A 21490-nucleotide genomic window follows, 5' to 3' on the forward strand; every position below is an offset into this window, starting at 1 on the left:
CACAGCTGCCTTAGCATTGGGCTATACTTGGTGTGGTGCAGTTCCATACATGGGCTTCAGAGAATGCTGAGATCTTTGAGGAGAGGAGAGCTGGGGAGAATAGAGATGGCATTGTTCTCGTCAATTATAAAAAGTGAGATTCTGCTTCTCAATAGCATTAAGGGACTTGTTCAATCTGTTCCAAAGTATCCAACCATTATAATTCAGTTCTTTGATTAGAAGTAGTTTGAATACTTTATAATTACTCAAACTGGAAATCCATCTTTTATAGACTTTTATAGTTAGGCCAGTTTCCACACATTTGATTACTTAGTAATTTAAAAACAACACTGTACTATTTAAGGGAAAGAGCTGTTTAAATCTCTCTGTATTTTGCCTTTCCATAGATAAAGCTTATTTTCTTTCTGGCTTGTTTTCTCCACTTTGATTTTTATCCAGAACCTCTGTTTGGCTAAATAAAGGTTTTAATAGGCAACACCTGGAATGTGGATGGACAGGAAATAAAAATTATTATAATTCTGACTGCATTAAAAAATTAAAGATAAAAAAGTATATTGTTGTTAATGCCTCTTTTAATATGATTAATGCTATGTTAGTCGTTGTTTATTGGTAGAACACATTTATAAGCATTTTGGCAGCATTTAATAGAGGCATTTCCCCCATTAACAGCAGAAAAGCATGGAAACTTTCAACATATATAACCATTTGGGGATCTTAACTAGATGATGTTAAAGGAATAACATTTATTCTAGTTAAATGCTTAGGGGCTTCGTAGAAATTGCCATAAAGATAAATACGCAGCTTTTTGTTGTATGAAATATTTAAGGTATTTGAGTGAAACAATTTATAAGAAATAATAGTAAAAGATAATAACCAAACTATCTAGAGTATATATTAGAATCCTCCTGGCAGTTTTTACAATTCTTTGTTTATACAGCATAACTCTAAATTTTTCATTGTGTAACATGTATTGGGAGTTTGCCTGGGAAGAAAATTTGGCTAAGTCTAGAAAGTTATGTGACTGTTAAGACCAAGATTATAAAGAAAGAAAAGGGATGAAGAATGGACCAGGATAAAGGGATAATTAAGGCATTCTCCTTGTCTCTCTGTCCTCTTCACTCCTTCCCACCCTCCCAGTTGCATTGTTTGACATAATGTTCATAGAACCCAGATCCTCTATAATATAACTAAACCTTACGATGTGTTTAAGATAGTTAAAAGAGAAAATAAGAATTAGAAGAAAAAATCTTTGCCAACTTGCATAAATGAAAAGAAGGGAGGCAGGAATAGGGGTTCTGTAGAGCAACTGGTTTTCTAATATATTCCATCTTTGATGTTTCCTGGCTGTTGAACTTAAGGGAACTGTTTTTTTCCTCAGATAATGTTACTTGGGGATGTTAACGGCTTCCCTTGTCCCAAATAGCTATTTACTTGTAGGTTGTTGTACCTTTTATAAGAAAGTTTGTAAACACCTAATTACAAGTAGGATCACCCAGTTGATGCTGCACATGTTTTTCATTGTTTTTTCATGATTCTGATTACCAGTCCAAAGGACAAGTATCTGAAATAGAAACTTAAGAATTTATATTCCAATGATGCAGGACTCAAAACAGGCACAATTAATTCTGGAACAAAAGGTTCGTTCCGAAGAGGAGGCCAAATACGAGTGTCTGGGAAGCCAATTTCATGTCCCATAATGCACTGTAACAAGCAGTTCGATAATGGGCACCTTCTCTTAGGACATTTGAAAAGGTAAGTGTGATATTCAGAATAGTGGATGCTGAAGATGAAATGAAAGCGTGATGCACCTCTGCCATTGTGATTATAGCTTTATATTCCAAACTCATTGTTCTGTGCTATTATGATATAATTTTTTCTAATGTACATTTCTTAGCCTTCCTAGAATGCTTGAAATCAGATTATTTTAGTGATATTCAATCCTAATATGTCTCATAAAATTCTGACCAGACTTTTTGCATTGATATGCATTTGGATCAGTTTTAGAGAAATGCAGTCCATTAGAAAATCCAGCATTTAGTAAATTTGAAGAGACACAAAGCACTTAACAGATATTTGGGCTAGCCTAAAGAAAGCTAGTATGGCATTACAAAATAAATGCTAAAGGCAAACCAAATGTACCAAAGTTAACAATAAATATTCTATTTATGAAATCCATCTTATTAATTTACTGAATTTTTGAATAGTAGAGCTTGAGAAAGTAAATATCAAGGGAAGGCAATATTAAAAGCATTAAATAGTCTTATCTTCAGTCTCCCCTTCTCATAGTTTAAAGATGGGAATTGAGAGTTTGGAGCTCTAAGCCTTCTCTTTTCCAGATGTCTCACCCTACTTACGCCTTACCTTACTCTTAGAGCCTTCTGGAGGGGCTTCAGCATTCTACAGATAACTGTATTCTAAGTATTTTTAAAAAGTCTCTGAGGCAGTTTTAAATGACACAAATTTGTTAAATGGTTAAAATGACATTTTAAAAGGATTAAAAGCCATTTTTAGGAAATAGGTGTGAGCCAGAAATCTTGACATGAGATTATTATTCCAGTGGTTCATTTACAATTATTTGTGAGTTTTATGGTAAATAAAGCAGGAAGGAACAGATGATGGCTGTACAGTTTTCAAACTGGAAGTTTACCAGTTTGGCAAGACATGCTTAAATCCATTTTATTGGATCTTGAGTACTTTTATGAAACATAAAGCTGTTGGTCACTGTTTGAAGAGATTGCATGGCATATGGGAACCACTTGATATTTCTTGAATATAAAGAACCTTAATATTTCAGTAGAAAAAGTGTAAAGTCCTGAATGTGTGTGTGTGTCTAGCTTAACAAATGAAGCAACATAGTTCTGCCCCTAGAATGTCAGATTTTCTAATGTTACCTCTCTTTTGCTGAGTAGGTTTGATCACTCTCCATGTGATCCAACAATTACACTGCATGGACCTTTCATCAGTTCTTTTGCTTGTGTAGTATGTTATAAAAATTTTGTTACTCAACAACAATATAGGGATCACCTTTTTGCTAAGGTAAGAGCATATCCTAAGCTAAGAGTAGGTATTCTTTTTCTAGAGAACCGTGGAATGGGATATAGGTGTTTTCTTGCTGTTCTTAAGGTTGCATTCAACAGTGATGCACATAAAGATCAAAATTATGATTGTCTATGGGGAATAAAATTACTTGGAACATTAAGTTATCATGGGCAGGTAACCCTGATAGCTGAAAGCCAGCAGTCTTAAAGAATATCATTTTTATGGAGTTGCTCTATGAAAATAACTTACTTTGTTCAAGATGTTCTGTGAGTTAGTCACATGATAACCAGAACATTATTCTTAAGTGTGCTGCCGTTCACTGCTGGTTGAATTGTTGGAGCCACGTAGTAAATAATGATTCCTTTATTAATGCTGGTATTAAGAAATAGATCTGGTATTTAAAAGGCTGGTATTTAACACCCACATTAAGTGTTAAATCTCAAGGGATATAAGATTGATTCATGATATTAGCAAATTCAATGTAATGAAGAACTCTGTAATAAGTGTTTCCCACACTTGATATTAGATATCTCACTAGTTAAAATTACAAAATGTTAATTGTGCAATATGTTCACTGTGGAAAAATTTTAAAATACTAACAAAAGGAAAATAAGAAATCACTTTTTAAAAAAATTTATTGAAGTATAGTTGATTTACAATGTTGTGTTAATTTCTGCTGTACAGCAAAGTGATTTAGTTATACATAAATATACATTCTTTTTTATATTCTTTTCCATTGTGGTTTATCATACGATACTGAATATAGTTCCCTGTGCTATACAATAGGACCTTGTTGTTTATCCATTCTATATATAATAGTTTGCCTCTGCTAACCCCAAACTCCCAGTCCTTTCCTCCTCCATTTCCCCTCCCCCTTGGCAACCACAAGTCTACTGTCTGTGTCTGTGATTCTGTTTCTGTTTTGTAGATGTGTTCATTTCTGTTGTATTTTGGATTCCACATATAAGTGATATCATATGGTATTTTTCTTTCTTTTAAGAAATCGCTCTTAATTTCACTTATAGAGATAAGCATTGTTAACATTTTTATGTATATATTTCTGCTTTTTCTTCCTATGTAAATATTTTTACATAGGATAAAGTATGTAAATTTTTTCGTTAAGAAAAGCAGTGTGTTGTAAACATAAATGTTTAAATATATGTTGAGTCAGTATGTACATTTAAAATCAATGAATGACATTCTGTATGAATATATTATAGTTCATTTAATTTCCTACTAGATGTATTAATTGTTTACATTTTTCTGTTATTAAAAACAATAACACATTAAATATCCTTGTAGCTAGAAACCTGTGAGATCCATACATGATGTATTTGCTGAGTAAATATTAGGTTTTGAAGTAGTAAAATGCTAATGTCCAGAGAGAACTAGGGTTTTTCTTTAAACCATGTTTTCAGAATTTGCTAATCTCTAGCCCTATACTTGAAAATTCATGTGGGTAGTAACTTGGATTCTGTAGAGGTTCACACAGAAAATGAAGACTTGCACTCCCAGGTGTCTCTGGTTGAGTTCTGTGGTTGACTGACCCCTGTTCTGGTGCTGGAGAGTGTTCCCAGGATAGATGCGCCTATTAACGCTGAGTTCGTTGTATACTTAGTCATTAGTTTTGGGGAGCCTGTGTCTTGTTCAACCCTGATGAGTCACCGTAGTACGAGAGGAATCCATGTGCTCTAGAATGAATAAGCTGCAATGGTACATCATTAGGTGAAATAGGAGTTCAGGGGAAGGGGAGAGGAGTAGCAGAAGAAGCTGACAGAGCACTGCAGAGGAGAAGTGGTCCTCCAGGCTTGGGTTTGGATAGATGGAAAGGACAAGTGTAATCACAGGAAGGTTTGAACAAGAGCCTACACAGAGTAGCAAATATGGGAATAGGTAGAGTGCAGAGAGCAGGTGACATAGCAGGCCTGAGACTTCTGTCCTTAGACGGACTTGCTTGCAAGGTTGGCACTGGGCTGTTGTCTAGGAACTTAGATTTGGCGGGTCCCTATGAATCTCTGATGAGTGGCCCTTTGTGTGTGAACTGTTGGTGCAGACAGTGTGGTTTATGCCGAACACCTAATTTCCTTGTGGAAATTAGGTGTGTCTGTGTGTCTCCGCTGGGAGAGGACCCTTGGAATCTTACACCTGGTTTCCTCTGGACCTTGCCCAGTGTGCTTTTCCCCCTTTGTATCCTTTTGCTGTAATAAATCATAGTCATGAGTACAACTGTACACCAAGTCCTGTGAGTCCTAGCCAGCCACCAAGCCTGGGGATGGACCTGGGGACTCCCAACACAAGTACAATAGTAACTTGACTATAAAGGCACAAAATTTAAACTTGATATTGGCAAGATACTGGCACTATCACAGGACGTGACATGATGAAAATAATTGTTATATCTTCAGAGCTAGAGGGACTTTAAATTCTAGAACCAAATTCCTTCTCCTTTTTTAGGGACACCAAAGAGATGGGTGGTATTAGAATGGCACCAGTGTTAAGGGTGGATTCAAAGATGTGGACAAGGAGACCAGTTTAGGTGACTTCAGCAGTAACTTAGCTTTGAGATGAGAAAAGAGTTTACTTAGGTAATGACATTTAAAATAAAGACCTTAAAGTGGATCCAAAAGACACATTAAAGAAAGAAATGATAGGGCTGTCTAGTGCCCTGACACAGGTTTGGGGAGAGAAAGGAAAAGGGTGCAACTACATTCCATAGTTTTTTAGTGTTTGCAGTGGGTCACTAGTATTCCACCTTTTTCAGAACTGGAGTTCTTTCAGGGCATGTTTTTCTATTCCATGCTGTAAGCATATTCATCTTTTTTCTTCAGTAAATCTGAATAGATATTTTAACCTTAAAATTAATTAATACTCTCATTTGTGTTTTCCCAAATTTCATTAATTTGTTTCCTTTTTTTTCTGGGAATCACTCATCCTATGCTGTTTTGCCCTCCCTTTTGCCGTCTCTCTGGGAAGTAAATTTATGATATTCAGCCTTCTGGGAAGCAATCTGGTAAAACAGAGCAAAGGCTTTGGTGTCAGACAGACCTGGATTCCAGTTACTTTTATTAGCTATGTGTTCTCACCAAGTTACAGCACATCTGTGAGCTTGGTTCTTCATCTCTAAAGTGGAATTGTTATACTTACATACAAGATTGTTGAGAGAAAACATAATACAATATAAAGCACTTATGGCCTGACATATAGTTTTTAATAAAAGCTCCTATTGCTTATTCTTTGGAGTGTCTGTCACAAGGACTCGGAAGGAACCAGTCATTACGTATCTTAAATGAGCCAGAAGAGGTCGCTAGAAGATTGCATGCCTGTGAATTCTGTTTCATAAAGATGATGTTCTTCAATGAAATTGTGAAACTGTCCACAATTTGCATTGTTTGCCTTGCTGCCCTTCCGTTTTCTTTTTATCTCCAGTTTCTTCTGTCTAGACTCATGCCTCTCAAACTTCAAAGTGCACACAAATCACTTGGGAATCTTGTTAAAGTGCAGGTTCTGACTCAGTAGATCTGATGTGGGGCCTTAGATTCAAGATTTCTAACAAGCTTCTAGGTGATGGCAGTGCTGCTGGTCTTTGAGTCATACTTTGAGTAGCAAGTGTCTAGTGTTTTCTGACATTCAAGCTATCCAGGGACTTCCCTTGTGGTCCAGCGGTTAAGACTCCGTGCTTCCACTGCAGGGGGCATGGGTTCAATCCCTAGTCAGATCACACATGCCTCGCAGGATGGCCAAAAAAAAAAAAGACTGTCCAGTGGGTCTGTCACTGCGTAACTTCCTGCTTTTCTCCCTTTTGGTGCTGGTGGGGATGGTGGAGGATGTATCGTAAGCCCCAGGGTGCCTCATTGTCACTTGTCGGTCTCGGTGGGCATTACAACTCTCTCTCATTCTGTTCCTAGGGCCATTCTGTCATCGAAGGTGACTCTTCCCCCTCCCCAGCCTGAGGCAACTAGTACACTACTTTCTGTCTCTGTGGTTTTTGCCTTTTCCAGACATTTCATTAAATGGAATCCTACAATATGTGGCCTTCTGTGACAAGATTCTTTCACTTACCATGATGTTTTCAAGGCTTATCCATGTTGTGACATATGTCAGTACTTCATCCTTTTTATTGCCAAGTAATATTCCATTGTATGGACATATGCCACTTTCTGTTTATCAGTTCAGTTGGTGGACACTTGGGTTGTTTTCACTTTTTGACTGTTGTGAATAATGCTGATATAAACAAATGTACAAGTCTTTGTGTGGTCATACTTTTTCACTTCTCTAATGAGTTAATTGTTGGGCCATATGGTTATCATCTTTAAGTTTTTGAAGAACTGCCAAATTGTTACCCATCACAGTGTACCAGCTTACTTTCCCACCAACAATGTTCCAGTTTCTTCACATCCTTGCCAACACTTATTATCTGTCTTTTAAAATAGCCATCCTAGTGGGTACCTATGAAGTGGTATCTTATTATGGTTATACTTTTTTTAATGTATACATATTTGTATGGTGTGTTTTGATTTAATATAACTGGAAATATAATGGTAAAAAGGAATTGAGTACTTCCCAGATACCCTATTTCCCATTCCTTCCCCTGGTTTGTAGAAGTTATTTGCAAATATGCTATACTTTTGCAATAGGTATATTCCAATAAAATTTTATGTAGAATCACAGTTTTTGTTCTATTGAGCAAACAGTTTAAACAAGCTTATTTTGAATCCACTTATAACTCACAGTTGAACTAAAGCTTATTAGAGTTCTTCAGGTAGGGGTCATTTGTACAAATTGGTTGGTAGTAAATGCTTTTAGTGCTCTTATTTGGAACCTTCTAATTGGAATGCAAAGTGTCATACTGGGTGTTATCTTCTGCATGGCTGTCACCAAAATAAAATAGGGTGAGGAGTAGTGGAAAGAGCACAGGATTTACCACCACAGCTGTAAAGCTGGGTGTGAATGGTAGCTTTGTCTCTTCTGAGGGTACAACTTGGAGGGGAGTGATAATTTTGTTGACTTATGTAAACTTAAGTTTTCTTATTTGTAAATAATGAAAATAGTACTTCACGGGGTTATTGTAAGGATTAAGTGGAAAAGCACATTTGAACCGTAAGGTGGTGCTTGACATATACTCAGTATAAATGTAAATTTCCTATCACTCCTCCTGTTGCATTTCATAAGCAACTACACAAACTATTTTGATATCCCTAATGTTAATGATAGTAAATTTAAGAAGACACAATGCAACCTTTAAGGCTATTATTCTAAAGACCATTAACAAGAAGTTACATTATATTTATACACAGCACACATACAGTTATACATATACATATAAATATACACTTAAAAATATTTCCAATTTGGGGATAGAGGAGACTCTTAGCCAAGTTTGGAAACCTGGACCCTAGAAAAGACATACCTGTTTGTATCAGAATTTTAAGGTGACCATATACTAAATTAATAGCTGTTTGATGAAGAATATTTGAAAAATAGAGGATGAGACAGAGTTAGTTTTGATAACAGAGAATGGATACAAGTTGACCAGAGGGGAAAAAGCAAAAACAATCAAAACATGAGGCTGGAATGGAATAAGCAATGCACAGAATTGTATGAATAAATGCTCACACTCACTAGTAGACAGGAAAGGCAAATTAACATAACACACATCTGTAAGACTGCAGACATGACAATAAGATCTGTAATAGCTATTGTGCCAGGCTCACTCAGTGCTAGGGAATCGGAATTTGTAGAGCCTTTTTGAGGAGCAGTTACACAATATCTTTTAATATTCAAATAATGAACCTTTTAACCCAATGCGGCCAATCTTGGTAATGAGAGAAAAGCACTATTTAATGAGGATATATAGTCAACAATATTTACAAAACCATTGTTTACAGTGGCAAAAAAAAAAAAAGCCTGGAAATGAATAGTTGACTAAATCTCAGTAGATCCACATCACACCATGGAGTAGTTTGTAGCCATTAAGAAGAATAAATTAGAGCGACACCAGTTGATTTTTAGGGATTTCCATTAGTTATTGTGGAATAAGAAAACTAAGAGGCAGAAGAATCTGTAAGATGACAATATTTGATAAAACAATGGCAATTCCCTCTGTGTATTTATTTTTGTATGGAGAAATTTATAGAAGAATACGTATTTGTAAACATAGGTTATATTGCAGAGTAGAGTGAACAAAGCAAAACATAAGAAAAAGTATATGTGATATGAAAACATTTATGCATTTATATAATATTGCATGTAGATGTATATATAAAAAAATGTATAGAAAGCAAATGTATGTTTATTGTCATAGAAAGATGGTAATAATTTGTTTTTAAGGAAATAATTTAAAATTTCATATATGGGACCTCATTTATGACAAAAAAATCCACAGTTCACACTCAGGGAAGAAAAGTTTTCATGTTAAAAACTGATACAAAATATTCCAAATAAATAGGAAATTTTGAAAGTTGATTTAAGAAATTGAATATTGATTTTAGTTGTCTATAATAAAGCTTTGCCTTATATTTTAGGAAGCTGCAGATGATGGACATAAAAACAACCTTCTTCCTCAGATTATTCAGTGTTTTGCGTGTCCAAATTGCTTCCTTCTTTTTAGCAGCAAGGATGAGTGTTTGAAGCATATGTCTGGAAAGAATCATTTCCATCAGAGTTTTAAACTGGGTGGTATGTTAATACTCTCTTCCGCTGAAAATTATTAAACTACTTTAACCTTTGCTGATTTACCATACTTCTCAGATAATTCTTGAGGTAACTTATCTTCACATTAGTTTTGAGAACCATGAAAGCAAAAGGTTTTTATCTCATTTTTTATTTTTCAAAAAAGATTCTCATTATTTATTTGCACCTAAGAGTAAGGTTTACTTTGAGGAATGAAAAGAAACTTGAGAAGAAAACATTTATGCAGGATAATGTTTTTGTATATATCCATTGGGAAGTTGGGTATTTCTCTGCATTTAAGATTCAGATTTTAACTTGAGCATGAGTTCAGCATCCACTGCACTTAATTGAGGCTAGAAAACGACTTCTCTTAGATTTTTATCACATAAATAACCATCTTCTTTTACTTACGTCACCTGATGTTGAGAAAGGCAAAGGGGAGGAAGGCCGGGTCACTCTACTCAGATCTTTGCAAGTCATAGTTCATTTTGTCTTTCAGATGACAAGGGAATGGCACAGCCAATATCATTTCCATCTTTTGCAAAGAAACTTTTGATCTCTCTGTGCAAAGATGTTCCATTTCAAGTTAAGTGTGTGGCCTGCCACCAGACACTGCGTTCCCACATGGAGCTCACTGCCCATTTCAGGTTTGTAAGGGGCTAGTCTTGGGCTGTAAGATTCCCGCCCAATAAGCTCCACAACAGCCAGAGGACTCAACAAATACTTTTCTATTCCATGTTTCTCTCCTTCTAAAATGAGAATGTATATTTGCCTGGACATTACCCAAACTTAGCATAATGAAAGAAGTGAGAGGTGTGAGAAAAGTGGATATATTGATGTTGCTGTGAACATAAAACAAGCTAACAGTTCTAAGTTCTGCATGTGCTGTTGAGGGTTGTGCCTGGAGGAGGAGAGGGTTATGATAGAACCTTGGCTTTGAGTCAACCAGCATGGAAAGTATCACAAACAAGTGAAAAATTACATGTCAGTGAAAGGCCAAATTTGTCAAACAATCAAGTATGCTTTTTTTGTCTTTACAATGGAAATTATCAAGCACTATACAAAAGTAAGGAGAATCGTATAATGAACCCCAGTGTACCTTTCACGAGGCTTCAGTAGTTATCAACACATGACAGTCGTGTTTTATTTATACTCTCATCCCCAGAAGTTCTTATTTTGAAGCAAATCTTGTCATTTTATCTGTAAATACTTCAATATATATCTCTGAATGATAAGCACTCTTTTTTTTAAAGAAAAATAACTAATACCATTATCACACTTTAAAAAACTATTTTTTTAAATATCATCAAACACCTAGTCAGTTATCAAATTTCTCCGATTACTTCATGATGTTTTTTACATTTGGTTTGTTGGAATCATAATTCAAAGTCTGTACTTTACATTTAGATGCTGTGTCTCTTAGGTCTTTTTTTCCCCATTATTTCTTTAAAATGCATTAAAATTGTATCACACTACTAAATGATACAATTGCATTTGTTTTAGTAGAACAGTTGTTTTCACAAACCTTCAAGTAAAATATGTTCTCAAAAAACAGAGGCAGTGGAGTATAATCACTCTGTATACACTCAGTATAATTATTGATGTTAACAGTCCTGGTTCTGACTTATATTTTATGAGTTCAAATCCTGGTTCTGCCCTTTATTTTTATTCCTAATTTTTTTAATGGAAAATTTCAACTGTATGGAAGTCAGCTGAATAGTATAATGAACCTCCATTTACCTGTCACCCAGTTTTAATAATTATCAACACTGCCATTCTTCTTTTATTTATATATCTGTATGTTCCTTACTACCCTTAATTATTTTTTACAGTTCTTTGTTTCTGAGATACAATTTCGATTTATTGAAGTATACAAATCTTAACCTTTATGATTTTGACTACTGGATACATCTGTTAACCCACACTTTTACCATCCTGTGTTACCTCTCCATGGAAAGTTCCATTGTTCCCTTCCTGGTCACTTCCCACCCTCTCACCCTCAGGCAGTCTATTCTGATACTTTTTCCACCTTACGTTGGTTTTATCTCCTCTAGGACTTTATGTAAACGGAATCATATAGAGTATGCACTCTTTTGTGTTTGTCATAATATCTGTAAGATTCATCCATATTGTTTAGTACATTGTTCCTTTTTATTTGTGAGAAGTATTCTCTTGTATGAATACAGCACAATTTGTTTATTCATTCTTATGTTGATGGACAGTTTTTAGCTAGTGTGAATAAAGCTGCTATGTACATTTTATACAAGCCTTTTATAGACATAGGTTTCATTTCTCTTGGATGAATATCTAGGAGTGGAATTGCGGGATCGAAGAGTATGTGTATTTAATTTTATAAGACACTACTAGACATTTTCCCAAAGTGTTTGCACTGGTACACATTCCTACCAGCCAGGTGTGAGAGTTCCATTTCCTCCACATCCTTGCCAAGGTTTGCTGTTGCCAGTCTATTTCATTTTAGTTGTCCTTTTGAGAGTCTCACTGTGGTTTTAATCTGGATTTCCCTAATGAACAATGATGTTGGACACTTTCTTTAGTATAAAAGCAACCATGGGCATGGCATTTTCCTAACGTAAAATCAGTTCATTCTTAAAGAATAGGTACAGGGTTGTTGAGAGTCTCACTGTAGTGCTCCTCTGTATTGTTTAATTACCACAGAGAAGTTAATTACTTGCTTGTCTCATGACGTTCCTATCAGTGCATTTGATATAGTTTGTACTTGTCTAAAATTTGTCTGAATTTTTAAAAAAATTTTTGATTCTAGTTTTACCCTTTGGTATATGGATTAGAAACAGATAAGTGTAGGTAATGGTCAGGTAGATAGAATATTATTATATCATCTGCAACTTTATTTTTTAAAATTTATTTTATTTATTTTTGGCTCTGTTGGGTCTTCGTTGCTGCACGCAGGCTTTCTCTAGTTGCCGCGAGCGGGGGCTACTCTTCATTGAGGTGCACGGCTTCTCATTGTAGTGGCTTCTCCTGTTGCAGAGCATGGGCTCTAGGCACGCAGGCTTCAGTAGTTGTGGCACGCGGGCTCTAGAGCGCAGGCTCAATAGTTGTGGTGCAAGGGCTTAGTTCTCCGCGGCATGTGGGATCTTCCTGGACCAGGGCTTGAACCCGTGTCCCCTGCATTGGCAGGTGGATTCTTAACCACTGTGCCACCAGGGAAGCCCTGCAACATTATTGAAAAACAATTTTTAGTGCTTGTGTATACATTGATTACTTTATAATTCCTACAATAAAAAGCAGAGATACCATATTTAGAAAATACTTATGAGTTTATTTTTTTGTCCAATTTAGAGTTCGTTGTCGAAACGCTGGTCCTGTAGCTCTAGCTGAGAAGAGCATTGCTCAGGTGGCAGAGAAATTCCTACTGAGAGGTTATTGTCCACATTGCAACCGTGTCTTTGTGGATGAAACCAGTACCCGGAATCACAAGCGGAACTCAGGACACAAAGTCCGAGTCATTAACTCAATGGAAGAATCAGTCTTACTTTATTGCCACAGCAGTGAAGGGAACAAACCCCCTTCTGACTTGCACCTGTTGCAAGATAAGTCAAAATTTTCATCACTTAAAAGAAATATGTCCGTTCGAGAATCTAGCTCAGAAGATTGCAGCACTGTTCCAAAAAAGAAGATTAATTTAGGAGATAAAAGCCATGGGGGTATGGTTTGTGTTCAGAAGGAAAAGTCACTTGTTAAAACCTGGTTTTGTGAATGCCAGCAACGCTTCCCAAGTGAAGATGCAGTAGAAAAGCACGTTTTCTCAGCAAACACGATGTGTTATAAGTGTGTGGTCTGTGGGAAGGTGTGTGAAGATTCAGGAGTCATCCGTTTACATATGAGCCGCATTCATGGAGGGGCACATTTAAATAACTTTCTTTTCTGGTGTCGGACATGCAAAAAGGAGTTGGCAAGGAAAGAGGCTATAATGGCCCATGTGACTGAGTTTCATAATGGACACAGGTATTTTTATGAGACAGATGAGGTAGAAGGTGACACTTTGCCGTCATCCTCTACAACGTTGGTGAATGATCTGACTGCTGATAATCCTTTTTCGACTATTACTATTCTTGATCATTCCCCAGCAACCAGTCCTCCAAGCGGTAAATGGCAATGCCGAATTTGTGAAGATATGTTTGACTCCCAAGAATGTGTGAAACAACACTGCATGTCTTTAGCAAGTCACCAGTTTCATAGGTATAGCTGCGCCCATTGCAAAAAGACTTTTCACAAGATGGAAACACTGTATCGACATTGCCAAGATGAGCATGACAACGAAATAAAGATGAAGTATTTCTGTGGCCTTTGTGATCTGATCTTTAATGTGGAAGAAGCGTTTCTGAGTCATTATAAGGAGCACCACAGCATAGACTATGTATTTGTGTCAGAAAAAACGGAAACTTCCATTAAAACCGAGAGTGATTTTCCAGTTATAGAGACCGGTAACCTACTCACGTGCGGCTGCCGGGAGAGCTACCTCTGCAAAGTCAACAGAAGGGAGGACCACGCTCGCTGTCTGCAGACTCTCCTGGGCCAGGGCCGCCTGTGGTTCCGCTGTGGCGTGTGCTCGGCCACGGCGCAGGCCACGGATGACATGCTGGCACACGTGCGCCAGGTGCACGCGGAGCCGGAGGGCGCAGAGGGCACGCCGCGGTGCCTGATCAAGTGCGGCACCTGCACCAGAGCCTTCCAGGATCCCGAGAGCGCGCAGCAGCACTTCCACAGGAAACACTGCTTCCTGCGGGAGCCCAGCGTGGCCTGCTTTGGGCCTGAGCAGACGAGCCCGTACACGTTTGCTGCCAGTTCCTCCCGTGCAGAGAGAAAGCTGAGACAGGCAGCAAGCTGTCCACAGACTTCAGACCTGGAGAGAGGAGCCGAGACTGACGTGAGCTGTCAGAGTACAGGTACGGCTCCACAACCCTGACGTCCGTACACGTTTCCCATTTCCGCTTAGAAACACGTGCATGTGTAGCCACCCTCTTTGCTCCTAGGGAGCCAGTGTTGAAGCCAGGACTTGATGGGCTGATACGTGGCGTGCACTTTACCGGGAGGAATCTGTATTCCCGCTGCTTCAGGCAGCCACTCTCTCAACCTAAGGGCACAAGGAATATCTGTTACGCTAAATAATAGGTACTTTAGGTAACATTTTCTTTTCTTTTCCAAAAGACATGGGAATTTTGAAAGATGAGGGAAATAGATGGTCCTTCTGAAAGTCAGATTTGAAAGTTATCCTGCACGTTACTGTCATTTAGATTTAAGTTCAATAAAAAGATAAATCAGGTGAATTCTTTTTATTTCTATTTTGACCTTATTCTATAAGTATGAGAAGTTTTAAAGGTCACTTGAGAATTTGTATATTTTTGTTACCGTCTTCGGAAGCAAAGCTTTTACTTAGAGTTAAAATAGCAATTAGAAGTCGAGTTGTTAAGTGGTAGCAAGAAACCAGGCAGAAAACTGAGGTATGGATCCCCTTGTCTGTGCTTACTCTAGGCTTCCCTTCTTCTTTGATAAGATTAAGGAAGTCTAGAAGAGTGCAGTGTTTTCATTTTGTTTAGAAGTAAATTGTTTTCTTTAGAGTATAATTTTAAGTGTATATTCTTTTAAAGATTAACTCTTCATAAGTTATACAATGTCGAGTGGAAAAAATGAAATATGCGAGTATTTTGGTTCATAAAATATGTTTATGAATTACTGAGTTTGTAGCACATGTAGATCTCAACATTGCCTTTAGCCACGGTATGTTTTATGTGAGAAATGATGATCCATTCAACTCGATGTCAAACAGTGAAACCGTGGTCACACTATTTTATGTTCTGTTGTTTTCCTTTTGCTCTTGTGATTGCTTTGGGGGGATTTGTGTTGGTCTGTGTCTGATAGGAGGTCATTGTTGTATCTATTAGTATTTTAAGAAGACAGATAGGAAGATGGGTGGTTTGGAAATGGGAAGATGGCAGTCTTTTTCTGAGGGAGTCTCTAGTAGGTGGAGTAGAAGCTATCCATTTTAAAAATAATATAAACATTTAAGGCTTGCATTGCTACCACTCGAAACTGTAAGGCCCTGTCAAAGTGAAAGGTATGAAAGAAGAGAAGAGGAGGGAGGGGAAGAGGAGGGAGGACAAGAGTTGCAGATGGTGGGAGGTGAGAGGCCCTGAGTTGACTGAGGAAGAGGTGTCCTTGGCGCGAGGAGCACCGGGCCCTGTTCTGCACGAGCCACAGGAGCCTCTTGTGGTCTGTCTCGTGTCTGCTTTCAGGTGTGTGAGCACAGAGCCAGAGGGCTGCTGATGAATCAGTCTACATTAGGAAAAGAACAAACTCCTGGCGGCGAGAAAGTTCTTAGCAAGTAACCCTGAAAGTTTATTTTGATGGATGGTGCGAGTTTTTAGTTATTTAGCCTTAAAACTTGGTCTTCCATATCTTCCAGTATACTAATTTTTTAAAAACTTTCTTTTATAAGTGACTTTTAAAGAAAGCCAGGATCAATGGTACATATTTGTTGAAAGAATAATCATTTCTGAAATATTCAAAATATTTCTTATCTGATATAAATATATTATGTCACATACAGGTTTGGATTTCATGACATGGTTTAGATAGAAGTAAATAACATGTAAGATTAATATTAAGTTGACAAATTAAAAAGTTTTTAGCTAATTCTTATCAAATTCATGTTGATGTTTCTCTCTTCTCAGATGAAGAGGTTGTTGAGCTCCCAGATTTGGATTACCTGCGAACCATGACTCACATAGTCTTTGTAGACTTTGATAACTGGTCCAACTTTTTTGGTCATCTACCAGGGAATCTTAACCAAGGAACATTTATTTGGGGCTTTCAAGGTATGGTTAATAAGGAACACATTTGAGACAACCTCCCTTTTTTTCCCCCTTAGAATGTGATTTGCTTTAAAAGGACTCCTTTTGAACCTTCCTGAATAGAAGATAGGAACATAATTGGAATTTTGTCACTTTGCATTATAGTTACTCTGCTAGAATATTTTTCTCTTTACATTTCTCTGAGGTAAATATTCGCTCTACCTGGTGACCCACAGTTTGTGGATCTTTAGATACAGATTGAAAGAGCCTTTATTCAATATCTACAATGCGCCAGATACTGTACTTGGTACTAATGCATGCTTACTGATTGTTATAATTTTCACCCTTTAAAATATAAGGAAGAAGGCTGAGAAGTTTATTTTTCACAAAGTACAAAAATAATAAATAGTAGTGTTAGCTTTCAAACTGGGGCCTCATGACTACAGGACTAGTGTGTTTTCAATATAACTGCCTCTTCACTTCATCCTTACTGTTCATAAATGTGCATCTTCACATAAATCTCCCTTCCAGGTACTAACCAGGCCCAGCCCTGCTTAGCTTCCGAGATCAGATGAGATCGGGTGCATTCAGGGTGGTATGGCTGTAGTCTAAATCTCTTTACAAACCATTGACCAAACCTGGGAGAGAGACTCCTCTTCGATTAACTGAGGCTTAGTACAGTGAGCCTCTGATGTACAGGCATCCCTAGGAGATACTGCTGGTTCAGTTCTAGACCACTGCAAGTCACATGAATTTTTTGGTTTCCCAGTGCATATAAAAGTTATGTTTATACTATACTGTGGTCTATTAAGTGAGCAACAACATTATGTCTAAAAGAAGTCTTAATTAAAACATACCTTGGGACTTGCCTAGTGGCACAGTGGTTAAGAATCCGCCTGCCAATGCAGGGAACATGGGTTTGAGCCCTGGTCCAGGAAGATCCTATATGCCGTGGAGCAGTTAAGCCCATGTGCCACAACTACTGAGCCTACGCTCTAGAGCCCGCGAGCCACAACTATTGAGCCCGAGTGCCACAGCTACTGAAGCCTGCGCCTAGAGCTCATGCTCTGCAACAAGAGAATCCACTGCAATGAGAAGCCCGCACACTGCAACAAAGAGTAGCCCCCGCTCACCACAGCCGGAGAAAGCCCGCAGGCAGCAACGAAAACCCAATGCAGCCAAAAAAAAAAACCCTATTGCTAAAAAAATGCTAACCACCTGAGCCTTCAGTGAGTCGTAATTTTTCTGCTGGGGGGGGTCTTGCCTCCATGCTGATGGCTGCTGACTGATCAGCCTGGGGGTTGTTGAAAGCTGGTGTGACTGCGGCAGTTTCTTAAAATAAGACAACAATGAAGTTTGTAGCATTGGTTGACTCTTCCTTTCATGAACGATTTCTCTGTAGCATGCAATGGTGTTTGATAGCATTTTACCCACAGTAGAACTTCTTTCAGAATTGGAGTCAGTCTTCTGAAACCCTGCTCCTGTGTTATCAGCTAAGCTTATGTAATATTCGAAATCCTTTGTTGTCATTTCAACAATCTTCACAGCATCTTCACCAGGAGTGCGTTCCTTCTCAAGAAACCACTTTCTTTTGGCTCATCCATAAGAAGCAACTCCTCACCCATTCAAGTTTTATCCTGAGATTGCAGCAATTCAGTCACATCTTCAGACTCCAGTTCTAATTCTAGTTCTCTTGCTGTTTCCACCACATTTGCAGTTCCTTTGTCTACTGAATTCTTGACCCCTCAAAGTCATCCATGAGGGTTGGAATCAACTTCTTCCAGACTCCCGTGGATGTTGATATTTTGCTTTCTTCACATCTTCCCAGTCATGAATGTCCTTCCTGATATCTAGAATGGTGAATCCTTTCTAGAAGGTTTTCAATTTAGTTTGCCCAGATCCATCAGAGGAATCACTACCTATGGCAGCTGTAGCCTTACGAAATTTATTTCTTAAATAATAAGACTTGAAAGTCAAAATTGCTCCTTGATCCATGGGCTACAGAATGAATATTACATTAGGAGACATAAAAACAAAATGAATCTCATTGTACATCTGCATCAGAGCTCTTGGGTGACCAGGTGCATTGTCAATGAGCAGTAATATTTTGAAAGGATTCTTCTGAGCAGTAGGTCTCAAAAGTGGGTTTAAAATATTCAAGAAACCATATTGCTGTCATCCAGGCTTTGTTCTTACATTTATAGAGCATAAGCAGGGTCAATTTAGCTTAATTCTTTTTCTTTCTTTTTTTAAAAATAAATTTATTTATTTATTTTTGGCTGCATTGGGTCTTTGTTGCTGCGTGCGGGCTTTCTCTAGTTGTGGTGAGCAGGGGTACTCTTCGTTGCAGTGCATGGGCTTTTCATTACAGTGACTTCTCTTGTTGCAGAGCACGGGCTCTAGACGCACGGGCTTCAGTAGTTGTGGCATGAGGGCTCAGTAGTTGTGGCTCGCGGGCTCTAGAGCACAGGCTCAGTAATTGTGGCTCACGGGCTTAGTTGCTCTGCAGCATGTGGGATCTTCCGGACCAGGGATTGAACCCGTGTCCCCTGCGTTGGTAGGCGGATTCTTAACCACTGCACCACCAGGGAAGTCCTAGCTTAATTCTTAAGGGCCCTAGGATTTTCAGAATGGTAAACGAGCATTGTATTCAAGTTAAAGTCACCAGCTGCATTAGCCCCTAACAAGAGAGTCAGCCTGTCCTTTGAAACATTGAAGCCAGGCATTGACTTCTCTCTATCTGTGAAACTGCTAGATGGCATCTTCTTGCAATAGAAGGCTGTTTTGCCTACACTGAAAATCTTTTGTTTAGTGCAGCCACCTTCATGAATTATCTTAGGACTTATCTTCTGGATGACTTGCTGCAGCTTCTACATCAGCACTTGCTGGTTCACCTTACACTTTAATGTTATGGGGACGGCTTCTTTCCTTAAACCTCATGAACCAACCTCTGCTAGCTTCAGACTTTGCTTCTGCAGCTTCGTCACCTCTCTCAGTCTTCATAGAATTGAAGGCAGTTAGGGCCAGGCTCTGGATTGGGCTTTGGCTTAAGGGAATATTGTGGTCATTTGATTTTCTATGCAGAGACTCAGACTTTCTCCATATCAGCAATAATGTTGTTTCACTTTCTTATCATTCATTTGTTCACTGCAGTAGCACTTTTAATTTCGTTCAAGAACTTTTCCTTTGCATTCACAGCTTGGGTAACTTTGTGGTGCAAGAGGCCTAGCTTTCAGCCTGTCTTGGCTTTTGACATGCCTTCCTCACTAAGCTTAATCATTGCTAGCTTTTGATTTTAAAAAACGTGAGATTCTTCCTCTCACTTGGACATTTAGAGGCCATTGTAGGGTTATTAATTGGCCTAATTTCAATATTGTGTCTCGGAGAAAAGGGAGGCAGGAAGGGAGGGGAGAAGACGGGGGAAGGGCCAGTCGGTGTGGCAGTCAGAACACACACAACATTTATCAGTTAAGTTTGCCTTCTTGTATGGGCATGGTTCATGGCACCCCCAAACAATTACAATAGTAACATCAAAGATCACCATAACAAATAAAATAATGATGGAAAAGTTTGAAATATTGCGAATATTAACGAAATGTGACACAAAGTTAACAAATGCTGTTGGAAAAATGACATCGATGAGCTCCCTCAATGCAAGGTTGCCACCAACCTTCAGTTTGTAAAAAACACAGTATCTGCAAAGCACAGTAAAGCAAAGTGCAGTGAAACAAGGTGTGCATGCCATGTTTGACAGCAAGCAGCATATAAAGAAGACGATTAGGATTTAAGATAGAAACATGCTGACCTGGATAAGGTAGTCAGTACAACCTCTTAGTAAGTCCAGCTTTCCTGATTGCACATCATTTTTATTCACTGAGCAGCCTTGACATATTTGTAAAAAACCACTAATGCGTACATTCATATAGAACAACAGCAGTCAAAGAATTTTCATGCACTTTACTTTTGATTCTGCTTAACATCCCTGTGAGTTTTCAGATTAATAGGCAGATTTGGGGAAGTCGGTCTACTTCCCCAAGATTTAAGCAACAACCTGGTGTTACCTGCACGAGAACTGCCTTGTTTTGCCTTCTAATCTGGTACTTTTCCTCTAGAAACATTTTTTTCTAGTATTTGTTTTTCCTTATAGAGTTTTCAGTTGTATCCAGTGTTCTGTTCTTTTTCTCTTGTTTGACTCATCATTTATGCCTTTTCTAAACATAATAGGAGGAAACACCAACTGGAAGCCTCCCGTCAACTGTAAGATCTATAATTACCTAAACAAGATTGGGTGCTTCTTCCTTCATCCTCGCTGTAGTAAAAGAAAAGATGCTGCTGATTTTGCCATATGTATGCATGTGAGTCATTGTTTTATTCAAAATCAAACGTGCATTTGGATTTTTTCCCCTCTTGAATCATAATGACACTGTAGATTCCTTTTCAGTGTTGTGCTTTTTGTATAAAACCTTTTGCATCAGGTTCTACTTATGACTATTGAGGGCAGGAGTCCATAGCATGTGTTTACTGCTTCATCCCCAGTTCCAGCAGACTCTCAGCTACTCATAGTGCACCCTCAGCTATTTCTAGAATAAATTATCAGGAGATGACACTCCTTGATGCGTGAGGCACTTTCACATTTTAACATCTCTGAAATGGGGGGGCACCATAGCAGTCACTGTTGACCCAGATGGAATTTGCATTTGCTTCTGTCTCTGCTAGTCACCTGGAGAAACAACCCACCTGAGACCCAGTTTAAATTAAATTCTCTGCTGAAGGGTTTCTGTGTCACACTGATACTCTGCAAACTTGTTGACTGCTGCTTATGTTTTAAACCACAGATAGTTTCTTTTTCCATCTAGCCAGTTCTAAGATTGAGTTATGCAAATTACTTTGCTTACCTTTTCTCTATGGCAGATTCATTTTTTATTTACCCTCAGGTTGAGCGCGTAGCC

General features: G+C 38.2%; 1 protein-coding gene across 2 annotated transcripts in view; it reads left to right on the top strand.

The window, feature by feature from the left end:
* ZNF451 (zinc finger protein 451) overlaps positions 1-21490 on the top strand; it is an 86839-nt gene that overhangs the window by 39570 nt on the left and 25779 nt on the right. The window contains exons 6-12 of one of the 2 annotated variants that reach the window (XM_060022063.1): positions 1602-1752; positions 2910-3036; positions 9561-9714; positions 10208-10355; positions 13030-14636; positions 16422-16565; positions 20766-20896. In XM_060022063.1, the coding sequence (XP_059878046.1) occupies positions 1602-1752; positions 2910-3036; positions 9561-9714; positions 10208-10355; positions 13030-14636; positions 16422-16565; positions 20766-20896 (2462 nt within the window). The remainder of the gene's footprint in view (positions 1-1601; positions 1753-2909; positions 3037-9560; positions 9715-10207; positions 10356-13029; positions 14637-16421; positions 16566-20765; positions 20897-21490) is intronic. The other variant, XM_060022064.1, reaches the window with a different exon arrangement.

The sequence above is a fragment of the Delphinus delphis genome, chromosome 10 (assembly GCF_949987515.2).
Source record: "Delphinus delphis chromosome 10, mDelDel1.2, whole genome shotgun sequence".
Taxonomy (NCBI): domain Eukaryota; kingdom Metazoa; phylum Chordata; class Mammalia; order Artiodactyla; family Delphinidae; genus Delphinus; species Delphinus delphis.